At 42.4% G+C, this 24,224-nt stretch overlaps 1 protein-coding gene across 7 annotated transcripts in view; it reads right to left on the minus strand.

The window, feature by feature from the left end:
* Positions 1-24,224, minus strand: part of FBRSL1 (fibrosin like 1) — a 740,088-nt gene that overhangs the window by 367,362 nt on the left and 348,502 nt on the right. For all 7 annotated transcript variants that reach the window (XM_074972522.1, XM_074972528.1, XM_074972526.1 and 4 more), the window contains exons 3-4: positions 18,099-18,200; positions 4,871-4,906 (exon numbers count right to left, since the gene is read on the minus strand). In XM_074972522.1, the coding sequence (XP_074828623.1) occupies positions 4,871-4,906; positions 18,099-18,200 (138 nt within the window). The remainder of the gene's footprint in view (positions 1-4,870; positions 4,907-18,098; positions 18,201-24,224) is intronic.

Genomic DNA, 24,224 nt, shown 5'->3' on the forward strand with positions numbered 1-24,224 from the left:
CTGTTGGAGAGAGAAACCAGAAGAGAAATAAAAAAAACAACATTCAGCAAAAGCCTGACATGAATAAAAAAGCCTTGCAGAGTGATCAGAAGTTGACCAACTTGACTATAATGGACAGTCAGAAAGAGCCAAATCCAGGACCTAAAATTGGGAATGTCCTGCTTCTGAGCTTTGGAAAGCCAAGGATCAAACACAGACAGATGAGATTATCCTAGCAGAGCTTAACTGTTGAGATAGAGTAGAGAGTAAAAGCAGTCTCTTAGATAACTGGATCCAGAGGGCTTTAAAGATGGCCACTAATTGCTTGGAAACCCGTTCTCAAAATCTCAATACAATTTGACAGGAATGACTCTACACTCAGGAAGGGTCCACAGCAAAGTTGCAGATGTGTTCCATAGCAAGAATCAGGAGTATTGGTGGACATGTGCATTCAGGAAAATTGTAAGTGATTGCCTATATTATGCTTGGCTCTAACTTTGTCTGTATACGTACTTCACTTTTATGAGAAGTCACAACATGGTGGGAAGGTGCACTAATCACGATGAGTCTGGATGCCCCAAACAGAGAAAGAATCATCTCAAGATCTCTCTCTGTGAGCCTTATGTGTTTTAGACATACCTTGATATACATGATCTTCAAATATAAATTATTTTGGGATACTGGTTTCCGGTGTTCCAAAAAAAAAAAAAAAAAGAGGTAATGGGCTGCCAGGAATTTGACGAGGCTGCACAGTTTGATATTTTACAGCAGCATAGAGTAAAAATCAGCTGCGTTTGTTGCCAACTGCATGTTATTGTTATTAGTTTTTAAAAAAATCTTATTTCAGCACCAAAAAAAATAAACGAAGAGCTCCATCCTTCAACACTTTGTTCCAGCGGATACCCAGAAACAACTTGGTTCACTGAACCTGGATCTGCCATGCGCTTTCAAGTTTCTTCTCTTCTGCATTTTATCCCCTTCCATTTCATAAGAGGAACAGCTCTACAGATGTTCTATAAACAAGCTACATGATTTATCTGAAGATTTTTTATTACCATGTATTCCCACTTCTGCCTCTTCCCCTTCCCCTTTGTACAAAAATGAGCCAAGCACAACTTTAGCCTAGACTTATCTGTATGCAAAGCTCTACATTTCAAACAGTTGAGGCATTTTAGCTGTGTTCATATAGTCCATGAAATTTGTTATTGTATTCATTGTCACTAGTTCCTAAACACACTGTGTCAAATAAATGTATAACTATAAAGAATACATTTTTTAAATGCTCCACAGCGCAACCTTAGTGAAATCTAGAAACTGGACACAAGATCAGTGAAGCATTCCCAGAATTTCCACGTCTACAAGTAAAATGTATGAAAGAGGATTTGCCTATTTTAAGTTGTAACCCAAAATATCTGTTTTTTCAGCTTGCAAGAAACACACATTTCTGGCTCAGAATGGCTGAAATCTAAAATGTCTGATCTCAGCCATGTGCATGAGAGGCATAGCATAATACCTTATCACATACTTGCTAAAATAAAGAAATGGAGAGTAAGTTATTACCCTCCAAAAACATGCTACCATTCCATTTCTCAACACAGAGAAAATACACAATTGATGTGCAACAGAAAAAGGCATGAAAAACTCATGCTACACTGCTTAAGAGATAAACAGCTTGCTAATCCACACATCTACATATGTTGCATAACCTTGTTGTACCAGGTAAAATTAATCATTGTCTGAAACTTTATGCTGAGCAGTAAATTCATAACAAACATGTTAGTCAATGAATTTCACCTCTTTTTCTCATCACCAGTTATCTGTGAACAAACTGTGAAGTTATATGCCCAGCAATTTCCACCAGTAGTTCTGGTAAAAACTCAGTCAGTGGGAGTTGCTGGGCTGTTCAGCAAATGAAAATTAGGTCTCTTGTATAGATGCTTAAATTCATTTTTCTACCTAACTTTAGGCTCCCAATTTGAAAATCTTGTCTTTGGTCTATAGTTTTCATATAAGCTGTCACCCATTCAAGATTTGAGATGTTGCGATTGGACACATAGGTTACATAGCATTCTGTTTCCTGACTGGATGAACTTAAATCTTTGAATAAGGTTTTTGGCAAATGCTCATGATTCTGGTTTTCAAATTATCTTCTTACCAGTAACTATCTCCTTACAAACTTGTTGTTTATATGAACATTCCTGACAGTAAACTCATCTGCAAGGATAATTGAAAAAAGCGAACACAAAAGGGTCCAGATCCAAAGCGCGTTCATTTAAAAAAAACAAACCCTAATATGTAATGTAAAAAATAGTTTATGATATTTAACCAGCTCTTTGTGAAACCCGGAGCAACCACCCTGCATAGTAACTACATACCATTTTGTAAGTGACAATCTTTAACAACATAAGCCATCACAAGTATCAAGAGAATAGGGCACAAGTAAAAGAAACTGTGTCTTACTCTTGTGAATGCTATGTTTTAAACATGCTTTCACCATGTCTGGCAAACAGGCTCTTTGATATAAACAGAAGGCCAAGCCAAAATACTGATTTAGTGCTTAATATACAGCTAGTTCCCTGTGAAAATAAAACCTTTGCAATATATTAAGGACAATCTCTAGCTTGGCCAGTCTTGTTGAGTCAGTGGTTAGAACATCTTAGTGCCACCTGGGAGAGTCAGCTTCCAAGCTAAGTTTGGGCCAACGGGATCTTGGCAGTGTTAGAAGCTATAGTCTTGGCCTTATGTTGGATCAATTTAGAATAGCATGATAGTCTTAAGGGAAATGATCAGCCTCAGCAGCTGGTATGTGGTGAGGCAGAAGGCAATTTAACAGATAAAATGACAACCCAGAAGGAAAAGCAACTCCAGCTCAGGCTACTCATGATCTCAAAACACTGCTCGGGGATGCTAAGAACACTCCCCTCCCTTGAGAAGGTCTGGGTTGGGTAAATGAGACACTACCACTACAGAACAAAACCAGTTTTCAGACAAGGAGATAAATAATTTCTGAAGATCAGTTATTAAAGACCAAAAAAAAAAAAAATTATTTTCAGTCAGCAACAGACAAAATCGCCCAATGATGTATTGGTTTAGGGGCTTCTGAACAATCCTTTGGCCTTTTTTCATTCAGATTTTGAAACCCATGTTATGGCCAATGGGAAATTGTTTAATTCCCAGACATAAAATTTGTGAAGGCGATTCATTATTATTTATATAATGCCACAGGCATGCATGGTACTTTACAGAAGACCTAGCCTAAAGAGCTTTTAGTCTAGATGGATCCAGCCCTTCATATGTATGGGAGATTAACTGCTCTATTTTGCACATGTACATTTGAGTCTTCATGCTCGAGCAAAAGATCTCATGCAGCAAGTGAGTTAAGCAATGATACTCACCTGAGATACAATAAATATTTTGACTGCAAGATATTTGAGATGCAGGCCAACATCAGCTGAAGTCTCCAAAATATTATTTATAAAGCCTTTAAACTCCAAATCATATGATACTATCATGCCAATGCACTTGACGCTGCATTGTGCCTCTGTCACAAGAGGATATATGTATGATGCTGTCACTCTGAAACTGGGACACATCTAACAGCTTCCCAAAGTTAATGTGTACATCACACCAGCTGGACGCGCACAGGTTCCATCGCATTACTCAAATAATCTCTCTCTCTTTCTCCCTCGTGTCAAATGGACAAATGTACAACATACATCATTAAAAAAAATCATTCTCAATTACTTTAAAAGACTGTGTGTCAGGATGTTACATCAACTTCATAAACAATATGTAACAACCTGCCCCCCTTTTTAAACTATATTGTTAAAAGGAAGCAGCGGAGGCTCTTGATATCAGACACACATTCCGGGTCATTCACCTAGAAGGTAAAACTTATGTCATGATAGAACTTACAACAGGAGTGACTACTGCCAGTTAGTATATGTAGGGATTGTTAAATATGTTAACACACTTCTAATTCAGATCATCATACAACTTCACTTACAACCTCTGCACCAGTAATCAGAGAACACATGACTTGATAGGAGACCAGCAATGTCATTACATGCATCTAAATGCCATACGTTTCTTCTAAGAGTTGTGTGTAATATGAATCCAGGACTTTAGTGATGTCTTAAATAAACATCGTACACCTGTGTCTCTCTTGTCTCATATAAATTCCATACAATACACTTGTAGGCCCAATTTTCAGGTGGGTGAGTGCAAGGCACATGTACAAATGAGTGCAACACATCTACATGGAAAATACCATTGTTGTGCATACAAATAACTTTGAGTATCTGCACATACAAATGGCCAGTTAAACACCACTGTGGAACTGCATCTGCATGCATCTACTTTTGAACCTCAGGGCCTATAACATTGCCTATAATTATGGCATCCTGGTTTACTGGAAGCAAAAACAATCATGTTACCCTGTTTTCAAATCAAGTGAGATTTATTCTGTTCCGATCAGTTACACAGCACAGTGTTTGCCAGCAAGAGAATTTAAAATTTGTTTGGTTTGATTTTGGGTGGAATACTTTCAAAGGCACAAAGGGTAGTTAGAAAATCAATGGGAGAGAGGCATCTATCTTAAAAAATCCCCTCCTTTTTCTTTCTTAATTTTCATTACCTGATTGACTAGTCAAAAGCTGTTGGGGGGAAAAAACCATGAAGAAAACAAAATTCAAGAGACCTGAAAATAGGCAATTCAGCATTCTCTCGTGTGTAGAAGGTGTCTCTTGCTAGAAACACAAGACAGTGCTTTGCTCAAAGCTTATTTTTCATGTTTTGTATTCCCTTAGTGTCAGTGGATATGCAACAGGTAATATAAACCTCTGCAATCAACAGCAACAATAGTGAAAGAATTAGCTGTAAAATGACTTACGGAATAGCCTCTTCCTGAAAGCGACTGAGCAGAACTCTGTAGAAGGAAACAATATGCCACAATAAGTAATGCGAGAGATTATGTGTAATGTAATATAAGTAACATTGTGAGATTTCCCCCCAACCCAATTTTTTGGGGTGGAAACTTTACAACTAAGCACCTCTTCAGTTATTTTCTGGCATTCTCCAAGTTGCTGCCCCCGTCACTTTGTAACAGTCAAAGAGCATTTCCAGGTGCTGGCTCAAAGGCTATTTTAACACTTAAATTGTGACAAACTATATTGTGGGTTTGGGGGTGGGCGTTTGGGGTTCAATAGCTCTTTTCAATTGAGGTGGGGTCTCTCACATTTATTCATAGTGTGGCCCACATCTTAGCAGAAGCCCCGATGCAAAAATGTAATCGGGCATCTGCTTAAGTTCATCCCTATCCAGTACAGAATTTAAGGCTATGTCTACACTATAGCTTATGTCCCTGTAACTTATGTCACTCAGGGGGGTGATTTATTCACACCCCCCCGAGAGATGTAAGTGACACTGACATAAGCGATGGTGTGGACAGCTTCTCCCACCGACATAGCTACTGCCACTCACAGGGGCTGAAGTAGTTAAGCCGATGGGAGATGGGTACAGCTCCACCCTGTAAACACTCTAGTGTAGCCATGCCCTAAGTCTGACTTCAAAGGGTATTTCTACACTGCAATCAAAGGTGTGACTGCAGCAAGTGCAGACATACCCAAGGTAGCTCTCATCTAGCTCATGTAAATTACAATAGAAGAGAAGTTTGGCAGCACAGGTTAGCCTCTGATTGCCGTGCAGACATACCTCAAGGGACTTAAGCAGACGCTTGGGCTAGGTATACACTACAGACCTATATCAGCATAACTACGTCGCTCAGGAGTGTGAAAAATCCACAGCCGAGTGATGTAGTTACACCGACCTAACCCCCACTGTAGACAGCGCTATGTCGGCGGGAGAGCTTGTCCTGTTGACATAATCCACCTCCGTGAAAGGTCGTAGCTAACTACACCAATGGGAGAAACTCTTCTGTTGGCATAGGAGTGTCTTCACTTAAGCACCACAGCTGAATTGATGCACCATTTTAAGTGTAGACCGGCCCTTAGGAATCTTGAATTGGGGCCAGACATTGTCTCGTGCACCACCTCCCCTCCCACTTAAGATTGTGCAGCCAAACCTCTCCGCCCGCTCACAACCGAGCAAACCCCCTCTACGCTGGCCAGTGATTGCATGAACCACCACCTCTTCCCATTCTTCATTGTGATAGCTCCCTGTGATAACTGCACTAACCACTTGCATGGAGCAGCAATACTGGGAATGCTCTGATCTATCTTAAGCAGCTTTCATAAATTCTGTCCCTTTTGAGTACAATTAAACCATAGTGTCTATGTTTGCTCTTCATTTCATCTCCCCCATCCCATCTGCTCTAATCCACTCCTTTCCCCCGGTCCATACTTCTCCATGTCTCTGAGCCCCTACTCTCCTCTCCCCTGCACACACTATTCTACCACTTGATTCCCTTTCTCCACTGGACAGATGGCCCAGCCACCTGGTCCCTCTTCTCCCTCTGGATATGCTATGGAGCTGTCTAATTGCCTGTTTCTGTGGACTTTACTCTCTCTCTGTGGCTGACACCTCTACTCCTCCTCTTTTGTAACATTGAGCCCTAGTAGAGGCAGCTAGGCTGGTTCCTCCTCCTTGTTCCCAGCTGCGGCTTCAGGCCTCCAGGCTCCTGCTTGCAGTGAAGAGTCCGGAGGCCCGTAGAAGCAGCAGGAAGCCAAGAAAAGGAACAAGCAGCAGGTGACCAGCCAGTCCCCCAGCAATTGGCATGGTCTGAGGATGCTTTACAAGATAGCTATGTTTTATTAACCCCCTTTTACATGCAGGGTAAACCAAATTATACAAAGGTTAAGAGAACTGCCCAGCATGACAGAGCAGTTAGTGGCAGAGCTCAAGATAGAATCCAGGAGTCTTAGTTGCCCATTTCCAAGGTAATCTAATGGTCCCAGATGCCTTGATATAGCTGAGATGTGGAGTAGAAAAGCATGAGAGAAAACCCATCCATTTTGTCCCAAGTTCAGCTTGTTGAAGGTTTACCTTGAGGACTTCCTTGTCACACTGCAGCTATGACAGGAATTATTGACCACATTACCAGAATGTTACAAAGCACCAACACCCTGCATTTTTAATGCTAGGTGACTGCAAAATTGTAATCAGCCGTAATCCCCCCTTCCCCCTGTAATTTAACAACTATTCTGTATTATCACGCCACCTGCTTACTAACAGAAGCCACACCACTCAGATATCCCCAGATCCTAGGCTTCCAAGCTGTATACGAACAGTGAAGCTTTGACTGGGAGCTCTCTGACAGCAGCAACATAAATTAAATTGCTTACAATGTTTAGGCTTTAGCCTCTCGCATGTTACACACAGATCTGACCTCTGCCTCTAAACATTACTAAGGGTTCCGGGTTATAAATAAGTCTTTTAATGTAAAGTGGCTGGAAATAAAGCTACTGAGTGATGAAATGAAGGACAATAGCATTTATGGGATTTCTGAGCTGCTACCAACAAAAAAAACCAACAACCCCCAAATACTAATAAACTAAAAACAAGGGAACTCATCATAATGTTAATAACATTGCCCCATTTGCATAAAGATATTCAGCAGATAAATTACATTACCTGTTCTGCCAATTTGATCGCTTGCCCATATAGTCAACATATCAAACATAAAAAATAAGGCATACAAAGAACTGAGAAGGAGGCACCATATTTGCTCCGTAGGGAGGTGGGGGAGGGGGACTGTATTAACTCTCTTGACCTTTCAATTTAAATACAGACACTGACAAGGAGTTTAGCAAAACGGAAGAACAGGAGGTTTCATTACCAGCTCCCTTATGGGATTTTAAATGCAGCTCAGAGCATCCTTTGTTTTAAAAAGACAAAAGCAGCAATCAGTGCATAATATGCTGTACCTGAAATAATGACGATCGAATGCCACTTCATTGACATTTTTCACAGCTAAAAAGCGCACTGTCACTCCCTCCCCACCCCCCCAAATTTAATATTAACATTTCCTGGACCAGGAAAAGGATATTTTTCTCTTATAGCCTTTTCACTGCATATGTAAAGCTAGTCATTGGTAATACTTTGGATCTAATTCTTAACATCCCTTCCAACATCTCACATATTTAGACTCATGTGAGTCCAAGACCCCTACTTGCACAGCAGTTTGCATGGACGTCCCCTGATACAGGCCCGACTTTTGTTGTTTCCTGGGAGAACCGGGAACACTCAAAATTCTTTAAAAACAATCTATATCCAACTGCTGCATTCAGAACCTCTAGAAGCCCTGAACGAAAAGTGCCGTACGAGTATCAGAGTAACATCCATGCATTTTATTGGCATTCCTAAAATGAGATCCTTTTGATTTTACTTCAGGATAATCCATTTAAACACACCGACAGGCCCAAGTCCGGAAGCCTTTACTCAACCCTTATGTAATGGATCATCACTGCATACACAGAGACGTGACTATCAGCAGAAACAGAACCTGGCAGCACCAGTACCAAGAATACAGGCCTCTCCCACATGAATCAAAGCAAATCATTTTACCTTGTTTTAATTTTGTTTTTACCAAATAAGCATTTCTCCTGGTTTGCTACCCAAACAACATAATGCTGCATCACTGTGCTGCCTGAAAATGAGAGAGAGATGGTTTTTTGGTGTCAATTTCATTGGGCAAGCTCTGAGAAGTGCGAAGTAGTAAACAAACAGTAAAAATAACAAGCCATTTGTGAAACAACTAGCAGTGCAAACTTCTTCATATTGCCCACTAATCTATGTCTACCCTGCTCTAGAGGGGTGACATCTAAGAAGCAGAGGGTAATTCATGCCCAATTAATCCTACGCCTGTCTGCCAACAAGGGTGCCAATTAGCATTAATTGTGATTGGGTGACACTTTGATATGGGCACCTGTCCATAAGGAACAGAGATGCAAATAATAATTCATTCTATGTAGGTCACAGGGGGTGTCAAATGCCTTCCAGTGATTTTCCAACCTCGAATGGAGTTGAACCATTGACTTTGGGTACAATTACACTGAAAAACAAACCTCCACTGCAGTGAGTCCTAGGAAGGATCTCGCTACTTGGTTAAAAATAGCAACATAGATTTTCCCACTCAAGCTGGAGCCTGAGCTCTGAGACCCACCCCGTCCTCAACAGACTTCAGAGCTCCAGCCCAGGCCCGAACATCCACACTGCAATTGTTAGCCCTATCGCACATACACCCCGAGCCCATGAGCCTGAGTCAGTTGATCCGCGCTCAGATTTGCTGCCATGTGTTTTTTGCAGTGTAGATGTACCCATTACATTTGAAAGGCTTTATTATCCCCTTACCAATACCCTTGAGCCATCCTGTCACACTAATTTTGTTTTCAAAAGTTCTTCTTTTATTCCTGACAAACACTGCATTGCTTGTAATTTGGGGTGGGGGTCGGGGAGAATCATGACAAAACTATGGTTGTGCCAAAGATCTTTAGCTGGATTTTAAGAGCTTCTATTAAGAGTCACTCTCACTGTATCAATACAAATGTCTTCATACCACTGTATTTTGATTAAGCAAAAGAGATATCCCCTTTGATAGTTTGGGTAATAGAGTCATGACATAGATTACAAATTGGGGATAGTAACTATTTGGTATTAAGCTTTTACCTATCCTTTTTATTATGAAATTTGCATAGTCCCCATCACTATAGTATCTGAGCAGCTCACAATCTTTAATGTACTTATCCTCAGAACACTTCTATGAGGAATGGAAGTGCTCTTATTCCCATTCTAGAGATGGGGAACTCAGGCACAGAAAGGCTAAGGCCCAGATACACAAGAGAGACGTGGAGGTTGTGACACTGAGCGTCACCCAAATCTTAGAACTCCTAGAAAATCACCATGCCATTTATCCAGTTTTAGAAGCAGGATGAGTTGAGATACAATGAGGTAAAATTCTCCATCTGTCCTCCAGGGATTTATAACACTCTCATCACCATCGTGTTAGTTCAACTTCAGCCTTTAAATACTGGTGGGATCTAGTATTTCTATTTCCCAGGATGGGCTTTATAAATCCAGACCTCACTCTTTGGACGGGAGGGAGGGGACAACAGAGGCTGGGAATAAGCCTATAGTTTAACCAGGAGCATCTTTATGCAATTAGTCACATCCCTCTCTGTGCTAACGCAATGAGGTCAATTGACTTGCCAAATGTCAGACAGTGCGTCAAGTATTCATTCAGATTAGAAACCAGGACCTGCCTGGATAACCACAACACAATGTGATTTCTGGATGTTATCCAAAACTTGATTCATCTTCTTTCCTTAATTTTCCTATTTTATATGCTCATATAAACAAAGAAGTTTCAATGTTTGCAACAGTTAAAAACTAGAAGGATTTCTTAATAGATATAAAATTATGTAAATTCTAAACATCTGTAATTGGCTTTAGGAAAAAAAGAGCCTCCTACGAAAGAGGGCATTAGAATCCCAGCACTAGCAGCCACAGAAACAACAAGGAAAGAGAACTGATGACTAGTTATGGTCAGATAGATCCTAGAAATCCGTTTGCCACAGAAAAACACAGAATTTGCGTTTTTACAGAGAATCTTTAGTTTTTACATTTTGTGAAAAAAATAAACACAGATACAGTGGAACCTTGGGTTTTCCGAACTAATTGGGACCGGGGCCGGATCGGATAATCAAAAATTTGGATAATCAGGAGAATGGGCAAGGCTCTGCTGTCAGCTCTGGGTGGCGGGGCTCTGGCTCTCAACTTACAATATATCATTGTGTTCCACTGACACTTATATGTACATTGTGGCCAGGGAAACTAAAGTTCAGCGTTTCATTTTAATCACAGAAAAATGCGGATTTTTTTTTTTAAATCAGAGAATTTTGCTTTTTTTATCATGGAAAACTAGGATCCCTGGTGATGTGTGAACCTTATTTCATACACTGCATTCTGGGTAATAACATGAGATGACTGTTTCTAAAACTAACCTAGTTTTTATTGAGAGAACTATTCAGAGATGCTACAACTGCAACTGGCATTCAAGCCATGTGCAAACAGACTGGATTTTTGGTGCCTCCTACAAAACTCTGCCCTAACGCAACCTGGGCTCCTCCCTCCATATCCCACATAGGTTGCTACAAACCTCACTACAGGTAACAAGTGTCACCAACTCTCGCAATTTTAGCGCAAGTCTTGCAATGTTTGAGGTTTTGTTTAGAGCCCCAGCTCCTAGAAACAACTCATTATAAAAGAATCTAAACTTACATTTGTTTTAAAAGAAGTAAGTTTCTAGTCCTCATACCTGAAGAGAAGCGCTTGAAAATGTGACTCAAGTGCATCCTCAAGGGTCAAAAACCAAAAAAAAAAAAAAAAATTAAACAACCCCAAATTTACTATTTTGGGTTAAAAATCATTTACGGGGGCCTGAGTCATGGAACTTTTGGGGTTACCAGTATAAAGTACCCACCTCCCAAATAACACCACTCCACTCTTATCTAGCATTTCTCAAAGAGTTCTATTCAAATCAGTATAATTCATCCTCATATCACCCTGCAAAGCCAGTCAGTAAAATGTGTTTCTCCATTTCACACATGGGGAAACTTCAGCTGAGAAATTTAGGGCCTGAGCACCCAGCAGTTTTCACTGAGTTCAACTGGAACTATACGGTATGTCGACACTGCAAAGAAAAACCCATGGCACCAAGTCTCAGAGCCCAGGTCCTCACTGGCCTGAGTCAGTTGACCTGGCATCAGACTTGGCACCACAAGTTTTCCTTTACAATGTAGACACACCCTGATGTTAAGCCCTTCTGAAAGTCATGCCCAAGATGACTTGGCCCAGGCCACGCCGGGAGTCAGAGGAAGATCAGTGACTATGCTTCAGACGTTCTCGATTCCCAGGCTTGGGCTCACCTTGTAAGGTCACACTTCCCCCTGCAATAAAAGACCATCCCTCTTCTATTCCCGCCCAACTCAGCTAAATCCTCTTTCCTTTTCATGACCTTGCTTTCACCCCTGTTAACTCTTGCTCCTTCTTTACTACACTCCTGCCCATAGCTCTGTTAGTGAGTCTCTGCTCAGTGTACAGTCATTGTGTGGGGCTTCTAAATTGTTTTTCTCGTGACAATTATCCACAGGCAGGCCTTGGCTGGTATGCATGTGTGAGTACATCCATTTCAGCACTGTCCCTCTCCCTCCGGGGTCAGATCAGTAGTCAATCAAGAAAACATGAAGATACTAAAAAAAATTTCAGATGCTATGCAAATTTCCATACACATCTCTGCCAACTGACGATACCTTCTGTTACTCCTGTCCTCCCACATAAGCTTTGTTAATGCATCCAATTCCTGACTTGCCCTGTCCTTTACTAGCCATTCCTCAGCCCCACAACAGCACTTGAATGCACCTCCAAGTTAACTTGCAATTCCTCTCACTATTAAATTTCAGCTAGCACTATTTATTTGTATTACAACAGCATCCAGCAGCCTCATTCAGGATTAGGACCCCATTTTGTCAGCCGCTGTATAAATGTGAAATAAGGGAGAACATCTGCTCCAAAGAGCTTACAGTCTAAATACTGGAAGCCTAGGCTTCCAATGGAGCTCCTCCAATGCACCATCTTCCCAGGCTACACCACCTTTGCTATTCCACTCCTGAGCCCCAAAGAGCACTATCAATGCATCTTATTCCTCACCTCTAAGCACCCTTTGCTATTTCTCTTCCAAACCCCCTCCTCTATCCCGAGCTAAGACTGTGAAGTGACATGTGCCAAACTAAGTGATGGTTTTGGGAAGTGGACAAATAAGAGTGGAGACCTTTTTTGCTTCTGATGTTTGATCCTTGTCCTGGGAAGGGACTTAAGCCCTAAGCATACCCATTAGATCATTGGCTTGGCATACAGTATTGCACTTGCTATTACACCTGCAGCGGCTCTCATCCATTTGCCCCAGCAGGGGGCAATGTAGTACATAGTGTAGGAACACGAAGGGGAGAAAAACAGTAAGCCTGATGGAACACAAAGAAGAGCAATATATGTGCAGTTGGAAAATCACTAGGGCTTTATTGTACACCTCTACTGGAGAAAGGATTTCACATCTAGACTATGCAATATGTTCAACACGAATCCAAAAACATTCGGGGGGCGGGGGAGGACTCAGCATTTTCTAACACAGGGATTTCTGTTTGCTTGTTACATTGTAAAAACATTTTCAAAGCGGGCAGCTGGGAGAAAAGAGAGAAAAAGCCCGAAATGACTTACTAGAGGGGCTTGTATTTTTGTGCACAGCCTAAAGTCAATCTCCTGCAAAAGAGAGTTTTGTTTCTAAAGTGGCCAGCACCTCTTGCAACATATTTCCTAATCAGCTAGTATTTATGGTCGATATTTTATATTTCCAATTTCCCCCTAAGGGCTCATGAGAAAGCAGCACACCTGCCAACCTTTTCAGCTGGGCCAATAATTGCCAATTTGCTCTTTGCCTTAGTATATCACTCAATTTAGCCCTTGCTGTGCCCTGCATACATCCTCATTCATCTAGGTGCCCCCATGACAATTAGAGTGTTAGCTTCAGCTAACTAGGGCAACTATTCTACTAGGGTTGGAAGACAATTATTAGTCTATTTTCCCATCTTGTGGCAACAAAATTGAGAATCCATGACAATTACATTCAGCAATTCTGTCCTCTGCTGCCTCCTCCTCTCCCTCTCCCCACCTTGCAAATATTTCAAATCATCACAGCTCCACTACCACATTCAAATTTTCCATGTTCACAGGGAGTGAGGGTTCTATTTAAATGATAATGAGGGACGATCCATTCAATTTAGTGAGGGAGAAAATCCATTAAAATGCAGGCAGTTCTTAAGCTGATGGGTCAAGAAAAAGATAAAACCTTTTTTAAAGCCATTATACAAAGGTCTGTGTGGATTTTTTACACTGTTTGGGACATCAGAAAAGATTAGGACAATTACAGAATGCGGGGAGGCGGGGGGAGCAAAACCCAAACCTCCCAGCTTTACTTGGGTCAACATAACAAGCAGCAATGGGCTTATCTGTCTCTTAGTTCTTTGGTAACTTTCAAATTACCTTACTGTGAAAGATAGGAAAAAATCCTGTTTTGGAAAAAAGCTGTTGACTCTGTGTTGGTTTAAAAGGAACCTGATAGGACACCAAGAACATGTGTTGCAGAGACCTTTGCTTTGTAATACATTAAAAGGGAATTTACCATTGACCATTGCAAGTACAAACAAGTATAAATTCTCATCCTTCCCCACCCCTTTAAATAAGAATTATTTGTCATGCAAACATTGGTTAAAACTTCATTTTCCCATAACAGGCGTATCATATCGATGAGAAACCAGTCCCAACAAATCAAATCTTTGCAGTCAGAGATCAGTTCACTAGACCAAAATATACATTTTCCCCTCAATGATCTATAATAAACGGAGCTCCCAGGAACATCTGGAAAGATGCACTGTACAACACAGAGTATCATTGTTATACTATAAAGCTTTAGTGCTCTTTCCACATGGAAATTTCACTGTGCCAAAGCAGAGTGAGTGTGAGTGAGAGAAAGGGGGTGTGCACGGGTGTGTGTGTGTGAGAGAGAGAGACTCAGTCAATCATTTGACTTCAGTTTCCTTTAGGGTGTAATTATTTCATGACAGATCAGGCTACCTCTTGCCTTCATGGTCCATCAGAGACTAAAGACATGCATTAATGTAAATAAAACACATCTTACTGGCACCCCATTAAATAAGTCATCTCAAGAAACAATTCATACAAAGAAACTAAGTTGCTCCTAATAGCACCTCCTAAATGCAGAACTGCACTGAAGTGAAAGAGGAGCAACTAAGGAATGTGTGTGATGGCCCAACAGTGCTCCCAGAGCAGTAACTTTAATGCACACATTCCTCTGCACACCTGCTGTGCCACAGTATAGCAGCCAAATCTGCTAGCACCTGCTTCATTTACTCTGGTTGTTGCCACAAGTTAATAGGGATGGAGGTGGGAGATGAAGACATTACAAAGCAGGCATCACAAGACTGTTTTGAGCCCAAACACACTGAGTAACAGCAGGACAGCTAGTTGGACTGAGCAAGCAACGGGCCAGATGCCTGAGGCAGCATGATATGTCGGCAAGAAAAAGTAACAGCACTAGGACAATTGCATTTCAGAGCCTCAATTTGTAATCCCTCCAGCGGCCCCTAAAGGGGAAGAAAATAAAACCCCTTTCCCTTTACATCTTTAGTGCACAATGGGGGTTTAATCCTCTGAGTGCCACACATAAGGGGTCAAGTCCGTTCAATTGCACACCATCCATGCCAGGAGATGCATCTATAGAGCCATATGGGTTGGACAGTAGAATCCTGTGTTAATCCACACTCCTCATAGCATGCACACAAAAAATCTTGGGTCTTCTTCCCCACTTCTCTGCAAGAGTGTACCAGCAGATTGCAACAGTGCAGCCTTTGAAGGCTTACTTTGTAACTGCCACTAAATAGCATTTACTACCTTGTGATGAATTGTTGTAAAAAGTAAAATAAAACTCAACTGCAATCATGAAATAATGAACTAAGGGCATTTTGTGATTCATAAACCTCGCTCTTCAAACTATTTCATTAGTCACTAACTGGAAAAATTGCATCCTTTGTAATGGGTCGCTGGGTCATTAGAGCAACATAAGCGAGGTTCTCCTGTATGCTCCTGCCCACAGGCACCATGCTGGAAGTCTCCAAGGAGCTTGGAAGAGTTGAACACCCGACTCGCACTGAATTTCCTTGGATGAATAAGTCCCTGTGAGGAGCCTACAGAGTTAGACATTCGATGAAGCTCAAGTTCTTTATGCTCTCATGCTGTAACACTGTGGGCTGGGGCAGAGGGTTGGGGTGCGGGAGTGTGTGTGAAGGCTCTGGCTGGGGGTGCGGGCTCTGAGGTGGGGCGGGGTCAGGGATGAGGAGTTTGGCAGGTGCCACCAGCTGGGGCCAGAAAGGAGGACTCCCCCCAGCCCTCCCATCCCCAGCAGCACACTCACCTCGCACCACTGTCACTGCACATGCTCCTAGGACCCCTCTCAAGTCCAGGAAGACCCCTTGCCTCCCCTGTGGTGGGTGCATGGGGGTGGGGGGCTGCCAACACCTCTTCCCCTGCTGCTGCCCCTCACTGTAGCCTCACTGGGGGTGGGGGATGGGGATACCCCTTGCCCAGCATGGGGCAGGAGCAGTGACTGCAGGTGGGGGGCCGGTGGAGGGTCCTGCTGGAAAAGGGAAGGGTCCATCCATCTGAGGCGGAAGGGCAGGGTCAGACTCAGCCTGCCCTGGTACTAGTGATTGGGGGGCGCTAGAACCCTGCGGCGGCAGACCCCGGGAGCCGGCAGAGAGGTGAGCGCAGCATGGAACTGCAAGGGGCAGCCACCCAGGGCACAGGCAGGGATGCTCGGGGGAGGCATGTGGGGGCGGCAGGCGAAGAAGACCCTGGGGAGAAACCCGGCCCCGAACATTGGTGGAGCCGGGCCCCCAGACCCTGAATATTGCTGGAGCTTGGGCACCATGGGCCCATATAACTCGTCTCCCCTGGTGGTGGGTGTGGAGAGAAAATAGCTCTCTCCCCACCTACAAGGTTACAGGCTCATCCAGGAACCTGTGAGACTGGCTAACCAGTTGCCATCTAAATACTTTGACCTAAACTACTGAAATCAATTGGTAGGTCTGAATCTTTTTTTTTTTCTTTCCCCCAGCTGTATTAAGCAGCGTCAGTGTTACCAGCTGCCTCAGATCACATACTTGTCAAGAGTGACTAGAGGTTGAGAATTATAAAAAAAAAAAAAAAAAAAAGAAAGACTATTACTGTCCAAACACACAGTCAAAAACACACACACGATTATTTTCCCCTAAGGGATTTTTTCCCCCTTTTTCTTCTCCAGTGTGCGCAGATTCTTTATTCTAGAAGCAAATCACAGGAACAGTGATTTTTTTTTCCTTCCTCCCACTATGTAGGCTGTTTACAGCACCCCATTCACACTCAAAACATGTAGAGAGAATTTTCCCCCCTCACATTTCCCTGTCAGAGCTGTCAAGCCGAATCCCGCTTTAATCTGCCAGAAGCACTTTTCTGCTGACATTTTTAATAAATACTTTCAGCTTTTAAACACATTTGTGGGAGCCATTTTTCCCCTCTTTCTCCCCCCCCCTTCTTCTCCTGTAGAATAGGCTCTGAAAGACTTAATGGCAAATACATTACACTTATCAAAGGCTTTTTTCCCCCTCCTTCCTTTTGCATCCTGAAGCAGAGGTAGTGTTTTCAATTTTAAAGCTAAATTAACTGTCCAATTGAATTTGGCTGGTGTGAGCCGTTTTCTGTGACAGGTTTTAGTTATGAAGCATATTTTACATTAATAGAACTCAACATGAAAACCGCTCGCTCTGGGATTTCTGTGGCTTGCCATTGAAATGTTAAATTTAATATTTCAGACATGCTTGTGCCAGCGTTTGATTATTGTTCCTCATTTAAATCTCTCCTAACGGGAAAGGTCCTAATTAGTAAAAAATCATGTTTTAATGAAGGCGAAATGCTAATTGCTAACACAAAAAGCCTTCACATAAAATTATCCCAGCACTGCCATTGATTTCTTGGTGACTCAAAAGCCCATTTGTGTGTTTACACACGAAGGCACCATTTACTTTTGTTTTATCATAACATTTCACTCAAAGTAGAGTTGAGTTTCCTAAGAGAAAGGCAGCTCTCCACCACCACTCAAAAAATGCTCCTCATCTCTCAGAGGCAGGAAGCATAACAATAGGTGAGCCAGCTTTGCCTCCACCATAATTCTGTACAGAAGCTAAAAACAAAAGCATCTGTAAAAAGCTTTTTACACAACTTTTTTCTTTAAAAAAATCTCAAGCCATCTTTCCCCTTAGGAATAACAATTCCATTTTGTTTTCCCATCTCTGATCTTTCACTTATCATATTATTTGCACCATGATTATAGTGTTTGCAAGGCAGCTCAACCACTTATGCCATAACACTCAATCATGACATAAAAAAAAGTTATCACACAGTGACCTCTGGATGCCAACATTTGTTCAGCGAGATTTATGAAAAGCCATGTCAGCAGTGGGAATTGCTGCAATGAAGCGGCGCTTGATTCTGGTACTTACATCACTGAGACGGTCCCTCGAGCTGCTCCGCTGAGAGCTCGTGGCCTCCCTGATGCTGTCTTCTTCGCTATTTCTGCCACTTCTGCTTGCAGGAACCTTCATCTAGAGGGAGCAATGAAAAACAAACAGAGGATTTTCAGGCATTGCTGCATCACCTGTTCCTGAGGTCACCAAAAGCAGTTTCTCAAATGTGTTCAAACCTATAATTTCACTGCAATGTGGAGAAGATGCTCTTGAGTTCATGAGACTTTTCCAAAGAGTGCCTTACCCACTTGTTTCTGCATCCCTTTTTGTTAACATTCAATGAATAGGTGAATTTAGCACTCATGGAAGTGGGACAGGCTGAGCCAAGTAGCTATGACCAGGAAGACAATAGGCAAATTTCCCTCACAATCTACTACTAATGCACCTCAGTTCAGACCTGAACCACTTCAGTATTGAAAATACTCCTAACTGTGAGGAATTAATAATACACACATGTTGAAGGCTCCCATCCCCATACTGAGCTACCATTACTTGTTTAGAAGCACATCAGGGGTCTCAAAGAAAAGAAACAAAGCTCCCCTCGCCTCCCTAATAGAGTGAAACTGCTTGTTTATGTGGAATCAAATTTACTGTGTGAGATATTACTGTGGAGTCTCCAGTCAGTATGCAGTAACATTATGTAATAATAAAAGAAGTCATAGTTCTCTACTGAGACAGAGCAACTCATTCCTCGACAAGCTACCATCACCTCAAAAGCTTCAATGTAATTTTCCTGACAATGTGTGTATTTACCCCTCTGAGATAGGGAAATGCTTTTATCCTCATTTTACAGACCAACAACTGAGTCACAGAGAGGCTTATGGGCCAGATATTTAAAGGTATTTAGACACCTAACAGGATTTTTAAAAGCATCTAGACACCTAAACCGCCTGGATTTCAATGTGTGTTACATGCCTAGATGCTTTTGAAAATCACACTAGGACCCTAAATGCCTCTTAAGGATGTCTGGCAGAGCAGGAAATTGAACATAGGTCTCCTAAATCCTACGTTAGTTCCCTAGCCACTGGACTATCCTTCCACCTTTTCACTTGTGATCTTGCCTACATTTGAACCCAGGACACTAAGTAAAAGGGATAACGTCTCAAATCACAGCAATACCAGCACTTCATTCTGCAAAGACTGTAAAAGGGGAGGGGAGGAAAGGGGGAGGAAGAACAAAACTGAAATGTCATTCACTGCCACTTTCCTGAGATCATCTACTAACAAATTATTCTGTTAATTTCCTTGTGAAATACTGGGTGGAAGGAAGTGTTTAATTTATTAATAGGTTCTATTCATATCAGTCTGCTTCTATTTAAATTACAGTATTTAAAATGTTGATTTGTACAAATTGGTACTTTTAATGGCAATAAAATTCCCTTGTTTCCCTGGGTGCAATTTCATTGCATAATCTGCAATTCAGTGGCCAGAGATATTTCCTGGTGGTTCCAGCATATGTTAACACCCGCTGAGGGCACTGTCACTCCATGCCCATGGAGACGGCGCCCTTCAGTATAACACTGAGGTGCTTCAGTGCACACACTCAACAGTGAAATGCTCTAGTACATACCGTACAGAGCCCCCATTCAACACTTGGGACTGCAGCAGTTAAAACGCCTCGGTTTCTTCCCAGTGAATGTGCAGGGCATTATTCGCAGACTGAGGCCAACTACTGAGCTAGTCTGGAGAATATAATACCGCTTAGCTCCAGAGAGGGTGCTGTTCAGGGTTGAGATTACAGCACATCTGGACATGTCCGGGGGGGGGGGGGGGGGAGGGAGGGTAGGTTGTAGAGGAGGAGGGAAGAGAGACAGAGAGAGAAAGAGACAGTAAAAGAGAGTCCACCATTCCCAATGTTACTAATTCCTTAATCTCAAACTCAAATATTCACCAGAAACACATAACAAGAAGGAAACCTCACAAGTTCAAGGTCTCACCCAATCTGTTACCGAAGTGAACCCAATCTTTCTTGAGCAGTAGTATCCCCCCCTGTTCCCTCACCTGACCTGTTTCCCTTTAATAAACTTTGGAGGAAAGAAACTACACCTACACACAGGAACAAATTGAGACAATTTGACCTGACAAGGTCTAGCACGGGCAAACAAATTAGAAGCATCACTGCTGCCATTAACCTTTCCGAGTAAATATCAATTATTAAACTTGCTGTACTACCTCTGTCCCCCGTTTGCTGCTGTGAATTAAGAGGGTCATCAGCCTTTTTGACAGATCTTGTTCATTTACACCTGCTGCCTGCCAGCAGGGGAGCCCACACACCAGCAGCCTGAGTGCTGAGCCAAGCTGCTTTAATTCATCAGTAATTACCCTAATGAGCCACATGCAGGACTGAACTAGGAGGACAAGGAGTTCTGCTAAATGGATGCATCAGTTTCATGGGCACTTTTTGCAGATCTGGAGATTAGTGAACTGGTCAAAAGCTTGTTTCTTGAAGTTGCTCCTGGCTTGACTGCTTGATTTTTACTCTCACAAATCTTGGGAGAAAGGCCAGTCCTTGCCTACAGACAACCCCCCAACCTGAAGCGAATACTCACCAACAACCACATACCACACAACAGAACCACTAACCCAGGAACCTATCCTTGCAACAAAGCCCGTTGCCAACTGTGCCCACATATCTATTCAGGGGACACCATCACAGGGCCTAATAACATCAGCCACACTATCAGAGGCTCGTTCACCTGCACATCCACCAATGTGATATATGCCATCATGTGCCAGCAATGCCCCTCTGCCATGTACATTGGTCAAACTGGACAGTCTCTACGTAAAAGAATAAATGGACACAAATCAGATGTCAAGAATTATAACATTCATAAACCAGTCGAACACTTCAATCTCTCTGGTCACGCAATCAGAGGCATGAAGGTCGCTATCTTACAACAAAAAAACTTCAAATCCAGACTCCAGCGAGAAACTGCTGAATTGGAATTCATTTGCAAATTGGATACTATTAATTTAGGCTTAAATAGAGACTGGGAGTGGCTAAGTCATTATGCAAGGTAGCCTATTTCCCCTTGTTTTTTCCTCCCCCCCAGACTTAAACTTTAACCCCCAAGGTTAAACTTGGATTTATGCTGGAAGTGGCCCACCTTGATTGTCATGCACATTGTGGGGAGAGTGGTCAATTTGGATGAGCTATTGCCAACAGGAGAGTGAGTTTGTGTGTGTGTGGGTTTTGGGGGGGGGCGGTTTAAAAAACCTGGATTTGTGCTGGAAATGGCCCACCTTGATTATCATGCAGGTTGTAAGGAGAGTGGTCACTTTGGATAGGCTATTACCAGCAGGAGAATGAGTTTGTGTGTGTGGTTTTTGGAGGGGGGTGAGGGGGTGAGAGAACCTGGATTTCTGCAGGAAATGGCCCACCTTGATTATCCTACACATTGTGAAGAGAGTGGTCACTTTGGATGGGCTATTACCAGCAAGAGAGTGAGTTTGTCTGTGGGGGGGCGGAGGGTGAGAAAACCTGGATTTGTGCTGGAAATGGCCCAACTTGGTGATCACTTTAGATAAGCTATTACCAGCAGGAGAGTGGGGTGGGAGGAGGTATTGTTTCATGGTGTCTGTGTATATAATGTCTTCTGCAATTTCCACAGTATGCATCCGATGAAGTGAGCTCTAGCTCACGAAAGCTCATGCTCAAATAAATTGGTTAGTCTCTAAGGTGCCACAAGTCCTCCTTTTGATTTTTAATCAGTTTCTCTGGATGTTGCTGTTTCAGCTATAAAAATTCCCTCTGGCTGTATCCTTGAGCTGAGTCTTACTTTGCATACTGACATCCCTTTTCCATCCCTTTGAATGGTCCTAGCTCTAGGAGACCATGAAATCTTTGCACAAAAGCCCTAAATGTAACAAAGCCAGAGGATGCACACTTTCCCCCTGTTTTGTTGCTTCACAATGGGTCTTCTGCAGGATTTGAACCTGGACTTTCCACAGTGTAGCACAGACTTGCGCCATTTGGTCACAGGAAGTAATTTAGGCTATGTCTACACAGCGTACTATACAGCGCTGCAGCTGTAAGATGCACTGTGTAGTCGCTCTCTCTCGCCAGGAGAGAGCTCTCCCAGCAATAAAACAAAACCACCCCTAATAGGGTGACCCGATGTCCTGATTTTATTTTTGGGGATTTTTCTTATATAGGCTCCTATTACCCCTCCACCCCCATCCTGATTTTTCACAGTTGCTGTCTGGTCACCCTAACCCCAAAAGAGGGGTGGTGGCGTAGTGCTGTCTACACTGGCACTTTTCAGTGCTAAAAGTTTTGTTGCTCAGAGGTGTGGTTTGAGCAACAAAAGTTTTAGTGCTGAAAGTGCCAGTGTAAACACAGCCTTAGTTGACTGGCAGCAATAGTAAGCTGCTGTGCCCTAGTGCAGTGATTCTCAACCAGGGGTCCTGGGCCCCCTGGGGAGCCGCAAGCAGGTTTCAGGGGGGACGCCAAGCAGGGCCAGTGTTAGACTCATTGGGGCCCAGGGCAGAAAGCTGAAGTCCCATTGCATGGGGCTGAAGCCCGGGGCCCTGAGCCCCGCCACCTGGGACTGAAGTTGAAACCTGAGCAACTTAGCTTCCTGGGGGCCCCCCTGTGGCAGGGGCCCCCAGGCAATTGCAATGCTTGCCACTCCGTAACCTGCAGAGAACTAGTTGTTGTGCCACAGGAGAACTGTGGAGTTCTTTTATAGCCTGTTGGGGGGGGTGGGGAGGAGGCTCAGAAAGAAAAGGATTGAGAAGCCCTGCCCAAGTGGAGCATCCAACAGTGCCAACGTTTTACACAGACACTACCCTAACATCAACCACTTTATGTATTTTTAAAGTGTGAACAAAACCAGAGTCTAGAAGTTCAGGATAACTTATGCCTGGAAAACTTGAAAATTTCATTTCCACCTGAAAATACTGTGCTTACTACTGTTACAGGAAGGCCTTAGAATTATTAGAAACAAGAGAATAAAGGGAAAAAAACCCTATTTTTTCAGTTTGTTGATTTGGTGAATTTGACAGCGCTTTAGATAGCCCTTTTTTCCGTTTTGCTGATTGCGCACGCCTCCTCCAGGCCCTGCAATATGGTGTTTCCAGGAAAAGTAGCCACAAAGCTGAAAGAGAAAGTAAAGAAGCAGCAGGCAGCAGTGTACCAGGGCCAGGTTTGAGTCTATTTGATAGTGTTGATCTTGGGCCTGCCCCAAACACCATTCTAAGCATCAGGGGAGCAGGAAACAAAAACTAAAAAAACTGAAAACAAACATCAAGTCGTAATTTTGAAAGAGAGCTCTTTTAGGACATTCCCTTTTGTTTTAGTCAGTCAATTAAAAAAATTCAGGTCGACAATGTCCCTTTAGGAAAGTTAAACCAAAACAGAGCAGCAATACAAACAAGGGGGAGACTTACAAGGTTTGATAATTAGACTTGGAAAAAATTGGGTTTTTTTATACTTTTGATGGATAACCACGCTTATTTTTCAGCAATTTTTTTTTTAGATTTTTTACTGATTGCAAATGTTCAGAGTTATACAAAATTATGGGTTCTAAGCATTTTTTTATTTTAATCTGTTTAAATTTCACAGTTGTAGAAATTATAGGGGCGGGTCAGATAGTTAATTACAGTAGTTGCTGAGATTCAACAAGCTAAAAAGCTTTATAACACAAATTGTCAATACCACATGTCAAAATATAAGAATAAAAATTGTAAAATCAAACTCCATTAAGTTCTGAAGAAGCATTTTCTGACTTTGCCAACCTGTACGTTTCAATCATTATTGATAGAAATATTTTTCCACCTGTTCTTGTGAGTATGGTGAAACTAACGTTTACCAACATTTATCAATACAAATCTAATCCTTCCAAGCATATTGAAAATTTACCTCTTCCGAGGGCCAAATTTCACCCTCATCTAGGTCCCAAATCAGCAATGTGTTTAAGTCCATCCATATTTAGCAAAACTCTTAAGTACACATTTAATGCTGTGCTTAATCAGGGCGTGAATACTACTGAAGGTTTGTCTGAAGGCAGAATTTGTCTCCACCACTGCTTAGAACATGGACAAATGCTACCTTCTTCTTGAGACACAACCCATCAAAAGAAAAAAGAAAAGGAGTACTTG

Source organism: Natator depressus, chromosome 15 (assembly GCF_965152275.1).
Source record: "Natator depressus isolate rNatDep1 chromosome 15, rNatDep2.hap1, whole genome shotgun sequence".
NCBI classification, from domain to species: domain Eukaryota; kingdom Metazoa; phylum Chordata; order Testudines; family Cheloniidae; genus Natator; species Natator depressus.